Source organism: Danio aesculapii, chromosome 1 (assembly GCF_903798145.1).
Source record: "Danio aesculapii chromosome 1, fDanAes4.1, whole genome shotgun sequence".
Classification (NCBI taxonomy): domain Eukaryota; kingdom Metazoa; phylum Chordata; class Actinopteri; order Cypriniformes; family Danionidae; genus Danio; species Danio aesculapii.
This window is the reverse complement of record NC_079435.1, coordinates 57087670-57095603: the sequence shown is the minus strand read 5'-3', so window position 1 is coordinate 57095603 and position 7934 is coordinate 57087670. Positions and strand designations below refer to the sequence as shown.

Genomic DNA, 7934 nt, shown 5'->3' with positions numbered 1-7934 from the left:
ATGCTAATGGGTAAATGTTAATAGTATACTTTTAGACTTATGAGACTGTTTGTTGTATGTAACAGCATCCTGAATTAATTTGTGTATTATGTTGGGTATTCTAATTACTTTAAGGGACTAATTAATTTACAATGACCAGAATACATTTCTGCTTTGTCAGAATATAAAATATAGAGCAGCTGTTGTGCTGTGTGTGTGTGCAGAATTCAAATATCACTTAAATATTATATAAAATGAATATTTATTTATTTATTTATTTATTTAAATATAATAATAATAATAATAATTATTATTATTATTATTATTATTGTTGTTCTTATTGTTGTTATTATTATTATTATTATTATTATTATTATTATTATTATTATTATTATTATTAATATTATTATTGTTATTATTATTATTATTATTATTATTATTATTATTAATATTATTATTGTTATTATTATTATTATTATTATTATTATTATTATTGTTTGTTTATTTATTCATTGAATTATTTGTGTATACAAATGTTAGAATTTTGCTTAAGGTTGTTTCTTCATATTTTTTGTTATGCAATAGATTATTTTATATTGAATTTCAAGCTAATGAGTCATTGTTAATAGTATTATTTTAGACTTATGAGACTACTTGTTGTATGTAACCCCATCCTGAATTCATTTACATATTAATGTTGGATATTTTAACTACTTTAAAGGACTTATTAATTTACAATGACCAGAATACATTCCTGCATTTTTGTCAGAATGTATAATATTGTGCAGTTGTTGTGTGTATGTAGAATTGTGTGCATGTGTTTGTGTGTACAGATTTCAAATATCTTTTAAATATTCTATATAATGCATATTTATTTATTTATTTATTTATTTATTTATTTATTTATTTATTTATTTTATTTTATTTTATTTTATTTTATTTTATTTTATTATTTTTTATTTCATATATTTATAATAATAATATTATAATAATAGTAATAATGACAAAAATAATTGTATTATTATTATTATTATTATTATTATTATTATATGTTATTATTTTTTTTTTTTAATTTTTTTTATATATTTGTTTTTATTTATTTTTGTATTTATTATATTTGTAATAATAACAATATTAATAATAATAATAATAATAATAATAATAATAATAATAATAATAATAATAATAATAATAATAATAATGACTGTATTGATATTATATTTATTATTATTATTATTATTATTATTATTATTATTATTATTTTTATTATTATTATTATTATTATTATTATTATTATTATTATTATTATTATTGTTGTTGTTATTATTACTATTAATTAATTAATTTATTTATTTATTTGTATGTACAAATGTTAGCACTGTTTAAGGTTGTTTCTTCATCTTTTTGTTATTTAATAGATTATTTTATTAATAAATATTAATAGCATTATTTTAAAATTATGACTGTTTGTATGCAACATCATGTTGATTCAATTACTATATAAATTTTTAGATATTTTAATTACTCACCAGATTACATTCCTGCATTCTTTTTTTGTTTTGTTTTTGTTTTTGTTTTTGTCGTCACAGTATAACACTTAGGGCAGCATTTTTTTCTGTTGATTATCATTTTATAATCATGATTTTATATGCTTATTGCCATGGGGAAAATATACGTAATTAATTTAATAAGTGATCAGAGTTAACTTCATTTTTCCGCCTCTCCATATGACTTATTTGCAGTTACTCGTCATGAGTGATTCACTTTTAATGAGTTCATTAGATTGATTCTCGATTCTAAAAATAGTTACAATTAATAGCATTGCCTGCAATCTCCTTCCACCGTGTTATTAAGCACATATACAGTATAATTATTTTGGAAATTCTCAGTGAGCCTCTATTTCCCTTTCGCCAGAAATAAAATCAAGCCCTCTGCATGCATCATCTTTAAATGCAGAAGACTGATTTATTGATTGATTGCGTTGGTGGCAGGCACACCTCAGATATGAAGCAGTTTTCATGAAAAAAAGGGGAATGGAGTCGTGATGGCTGTAGCGTTTTGATACAGAAAGGCTTTTACTTTCATGCATTTGCCAGAGAAGTGCTGCAAATGGTTATAAAACATGTGGGCATCTTAACAGACACGCGTTTGTTCGTTATTCGCATGCTTCAGATGCTCGGAGGGAGAAAAAAAAAAAAGATGTCATGGGCATGCTTTGGTAATAAAGGCAATACATGCAGTGAGTTTTAATCAATCCACACTTGTTTAGTAGTCTGAGAATTGATGCGTCGATCCTTCGCCTGCGTTAAAAGAAAATAAGCAATGTAAAAGGGAATACCCAGCGTTCCTGTTGAAATGCACTTTTTATTTTTTCAAATCGCATGTCTTAAGAGCTGTGACGTAGCGTATGTGCGCATAGTTCCTATAGTCTTGACGCAGTGTTTGTTGTGACAGTAATAGAAGAAGCTCAGCGCACCGGCTGCACTGTTGCATGCACGTCGAGTAGTTAATTATTTTACCGCATTCAACTGCAGTTCCCCCTCCACACACACTCTCTCTCACACACACTCACAGCGGAGGAAAAAAAGAAACAACCTTCACGCGAACGGCACCTGTGCTTTGTGGAATACTTGAGCTTTTCTTGTTCTTTTCCGACCTGAAACGGGAATATCTGCGTATCTGGGAGGACTCTGGAAATGCTGTGTGCTTTAAAGACATTGGGATGGGAAAATCGGAGGGGCTTTTGTGAGGGGCTGTGGATAGAGAGCAGCCTGGAATGAAAGCAATCTAAAAAAGCGTTCGACGGAGATTTCTGTGGACACTTGCCCTGTGTGTGGACTGTTTTCCCCCGCGCGAACGAGCGAGCGAGCGAGCGAGCATTCCCTCATCCGATGGATTTTTGCCTTTGCAGCTCAGCAGAGGGTGTTAGATCTGCCAGTGAACAGCGGGTTGAAAAGTCCAGAATCTCTCAGCCAGCGTCTTTGTGATGGGAAAGCGTTGAACCAAGCCGTCGTGAAGGATGCTAAAGATGTAAGAATCTCGGATTAATCTGAACGGCGATGCATTGAGATGTGCGCGGTGTGATTTCAGCACCACGGGAGAAAAGAACAGCTCCCGCGCCGTGGATATGTGAGAAATGCACAAGGTCAGTGATTTGCGAACCCGAAAAGCCACATAATTGAGTAGAAGATGTCATTCTGTAGGCTTTGAGATTGTTTTGAGAGCATGCGATGATGGAGAGGTGATGAAAAAAAAGATGCTTCTTGCTTGCGATTTTTTTCTCAATCTGGACGTAGCGAGCTGAGCATGGATATAATCGCAGAGTGTCCTCTGCTTTTTTAGACTGGAGATATATCTCGTTTCTCGCCCTCTTGCTGATTGTATTCATGTCTTGATGTCGGGGATGATTGTGTCGTATTAAAAATGCTGCTTTGGATTGTGTTGCTGAAGGCGGCTCTTTGTGTAGCTATCGGGAATGTTACAAGGGACGTCTGTAAGGAGCAGATCTGCTCCTGCAATGCAATAGAAGGCGATTTGCACATTGACTGTGAGAAAAGGAGCCTCACGAACCTGCATCATTTGACTGGTCCGAGCTCCCAGTTTTACCATCTCCTGCTTCACGGGAATTCTCTATCCAGACTGTTTCCCAATGAGTTTGCTAACTTTTACAATGCTGTGAGCTTGCATTTGGAGAACAATGGCTTGCACGACATCGTGCCAGGCGCTTTCTTGGGACTGCAGCTTGTGAAGCGGTTGCACATCAATAACAACAAGATCAGGTCTTTCAAAAAGAACACGTTTCTCGGTTTAGACGACCTGGAGTACCTTCAAGCTGACTTCAACCTTCTGAGGGACATCGACCCATCTGTGTTCAGGGACTTGAGTAAGCTTGAAGTTTTAATCTTGAACGACAACCTTATTAGCGCTCTTCCCATCAACGTGTTTCAGAACGTGCCCATCACGCACCTCGACCTGAGAGGGAACAGAATAAAAACGTTGCCTTACGAAGGGATTCTAGAGCAGATACCTGGCATCGTGGAGGTTTTACTGGAGGACAACCCATGGGATTGCAACTGCGATTTGGTTTCCCTAAAGGAATGGCTGGAGAACATCCCACAGAATGTGCTGATTGGACGGGTCATTTGCGAGGCGCCCACTCGGCTACAAGGGAATGACCTGAACGAAACAGCCGAGATGGAGTTGTGCCCTTCAAAGAGTGGCATGGATTCCAGCCTGGTGGCACCTCCCACCCAGGACGAAAGCCCTGATCGTGGCCCCCATCCTACGCCCTTTAAAACGAGCGGGGTGACGGAGTCCCATAGTGCTGGGGGAGGGCACAACAAGGGCCGTCCCAAAGCCAGAGAGAATTGGCAGCTGAAAACGAAGCCCACAGCAATGGCAACGGGCACCGTTGAAAGGGAACCACCTGCTAATTCATCCTGCCCCCAATCTTGTAGTTGTAGGCTGATTGGAACTAGGCAAGGGCTCGGGGTTAACTGCGAGGGCAGGAAGATAGAAAGCGTGGCTAATCTCAAACCCAAACCACTAAGTGCGCACGAGTTAAATCTGCGCGACAACAACATTCATACCGTGAGAAGGAACCAGCTTAGAGGCTACCATAGCTTAAACTTGCTCGATTTGGGGGGGAATAACATTAAAATGATAGAAAACGGCACTTTTCACAATCTCACCGAGCTGAGGTGGCTCTACATGGACAAGAACTACTTGGATACGCTAATGGCGGAGATGTTTGTTGGACTACAGAACCTGGAGTATCTCAGTTTGGAATACAATGACATCCAGCTCATAATGCCAGGCACCTTCAGCCCGATGCCCAACCTGAGGGTGCTCTTTCTCAACAACAACCTGCTCAAAGCTCTACCCATGGATGCGTTCCTGGGGGTGTCTTTGTCTAAAATAAGCTTGCATAACAATTATTTCACATTTCTGCCCGTGCCGGGCGTCTTAGACCAACTCAACTCCATCATCCAAATCGATTTGCATGGGAACCCCTGGGATTGCTCGTGCAACATTGTCCCCTTCAAGCAGTGGACAGACAAGCTCGGGGCGGACGTCATCGTGAGCGATCTCAAATGCGAGTCCCCTGAGGAGTTCTGGAAGAGGGATTTCCGGCGGATCAGGAATGATCTGATGTGCCCTCAGCTCTACGAGAAGATCTCCCCTACCTCTCTGTCCAAAAACAGCACTCTCCCTGCAGACACCGGCACGCGGCCCAACTCCTACCTGGAGCCCAGCAGAGTCTCCATATCGGTGCTCGTGCCCGGTCTGCTCTTGGTTTTCGTGACGTCTGCCTTCACTGTGGTAGGAATGCTGGTCTTTATCCTGCGCAATCGAAAGAGATCTAAACGGAGAGATGGCAACTCTTCTGCATCAGAAATCAATTCTTTACAGACAGTTTGCGACTCGTCCTATTGGCACAGCGGAGCTTATCACCCAGACGCACCACACAGAGGTTACGACTGTGGTGGCCACTCTCTTTCTGACAAATGATGCTCGCGGAGAGCAAACGAGCAAATGGACGTACTGCGTTTCGTATGTTGCGGTGACAATGGAGGGCGACACACTAGACACACTAGACCCCTGACTTGCCTCGATGGGGGGAAAAATAGCCTATTTTTTTTGTTGCTTCGGTTGAGTATAGCGTCTATGAAACACTGCAACGGGGCCCCTGCTGTTATATATGTACAGAGCCTCTCTCTCTCTCTCCCTCTCTCCTCCCAGCTCAGACTGCAGACACGCTCAAAAGAGGACGTGGGAACGGTGCACGAACGCATGAATGTAATGTAAATAATGGACTGTAACATATCTGCATGATTCGCATGGTCTCAACACACACTGGGAACCATTACCATAGTAACAAGGAAGCCAACGCGACCCTTCTTTCGTGGTATCAATATATAAATATATATAAATATAAAACTATATATATATATGACTATATTAAAAGTGCCATTTCTTCTATTTTTTGTCAGTTAGACTATTTGTATTTGCTGTTTGATTTCTCTTTCTCAAAGGCAGACAGGCCCGAAGGCGGAGATGATGAGTTGTAAATGCATGTACTTTTTTTCCGTTTTATCAGTTGATTGTTGATCGGTTGATATGGGGATTATTTATACCTTTTTTTGTGCAGATTTCTCATGTATCTGCCTAGTCATCTCCTTTATGAATGTACAATGTGTTAATCTTATGGTGTGCCAACTGTTGACATGTTTTGGGAACGCGGATAAGCATGACCGATTCGAGTCACTGACATGCTTATGCTGCGAAAATTCAATGTAGCTCTGGTGGTTCGTGATCTTGTGCGTCGATGGACGCAGCGTGTGGGTACAAGGGCGACACAAGGGGAGGATTTTTCCTTTTTTTTTTCTTTTGAAAGGGTTTCCGGGTGCAGATTTCCAGCTTAAGATGCCTTTAATTTATTAATTATTATCATTCTTTCTAGGGGATGAAGTATTCCTTCACAAAAGCCTATTATTCACTGTAAGTATCGTGAGCTTTTGTAAAGCCATCTATTTTGTCCAAATACCAGAAAGGGATATTACGCCGTTTGCTACTTCGAATGGATGAAAAGGTGTAAATATGTACAAGAATGGCATGTCTGTGCGTTTGACTGATGTCATCACAGCAGCCGTAGACCGAATAGCCGCCTCTAGATGTCGCTGTTGCCTCTCAAGCATATAAAACCATGCTGGGAGCTGAAGTTCACCGGTGTGTGTGTGTGTGTGTAGGCGAACCAGCATTCACATTATCAACCTAACCAGGCCTAAGCGTGACACTGTGTTGGCTAACACTCGGAGAGGAGGGAGGGGGGATCGGATTTTAGTAGTGAACAACACAAGTTGAACGCTGTTTCCAAAATGCCATTTTTACAAACGAGATGTGGAGCGCAGTGCCATGCATCTCACTGCTAGCATTTAAATGTCACTGCTGATGTTTTCTGAGGTTGAGTTTGTATCACTGTAATGATTTTACCACATAAAGAACAGCTAAATAAAAAAATAAGGTGACCGGGCATCCATTTTCATAGTCCATCTTCTAGAATTTGTAGCTTACGTTTGGATCCCCTGTTCATTTAAAAAGCTTTTGCACCAAATTATACAACTCGACATGAAAGTTCCCGCTGTATTTATGGCCGAGCCTTGTTGCAAGTGTGGAAAACATTGGCACTGGGAGATGCCGTTTCTCTCCTACCTGTCAATTTGATTTAGGTTGCACAAAACAAAGTCGGTTGAATTGCAGTCCAGCAGAACGTCCCAACGGGGTTCCTGTCATATTGCAATAGTTTTGCTCTAATGTAGATTCAGAGGCTTCGGAGAGATGTGTGTTGTGACTCACGCTGCACATATGCACATAAAAAAAAAGAAAGAGGGAAAAAAAAAAAGACCAAAACATTCATACTTCCCCCAACCGAGCGAAGCTGAAGGGTGACCTTCCGATCTATTATTTCTGTTATACCGGTTCTGGCTGTCCATCAAGGCATCTCTTTCTCTCCCATCATGCGTGGAAGGGTAATTATTTGTCGCTCCACTGTGAAAGACTGTACCACATTCTGGCTTATCTATTATTTGGTGCATTTCTCCCAACAGTTTGTCTCTCAGAGTTACATTTCTATGCTTTGCTACATTTGATCTGCTTCTATTTTGTTAAATAAAATGTGGTGGAGGTTGAGTGAAGTTACAGTGGGTTTAGATTCTTCTTTTATTTCCATAAATATGTTTGGTCATGATCATGCGTCTCGCAGCGCGATGCATTATGGTGAATATAATAATCACTGCTGGACACGGTTTATGTGAAGCGCTAATGCTTTGAAGGCTTTTAAAAACGAAAGGTCCTTTATGGTGTTATCAAATTATAACATGATCTGTTGAATTGATTCCGCTTTTAAAAGGTCAGCACAATGTAGATGGGTCATTTCTGTTATGTATGTCCAGCAT

The 7934-nt window shown here is 39.0% G+C and overlaps 1 protein-coding gene across 1 annotated transcript; it reads left to right on the top strand.

Moving 5' to 3' along the window:
• Window positions 1-2450: 2450 nt before the first annotated feature.
• LOC130233272 (SLIT and NTRK-like protein 1) lies at window positions 2451-7677 on the top strand. Its single transcript, XM_056463226.1, has one exon. The coding sequence runs from the start codon at window positions 3403-3405 to the stop codon at window positions 5488-5490; it is 2088 nt and encodes a 695-aa protein (XP_056319201.1). The 5' UTR covers window positions 2451-3402; the 3' UTR covers window positions 5491-7677.
• The last annotated feature ends 257 nt before the right edge of the window (window positions 7678-7934 follow it).

Bases quoted from the DNA above. Each gene is read 5' to 3' on its own strand.
- LOC130233272 (XM_056463226.1), top strand. From the start codon at position 3,403: ATGCTGCTTTGGATTGTGTTGCTGAAGGCGGCTCTTTGTGTAGCTATC.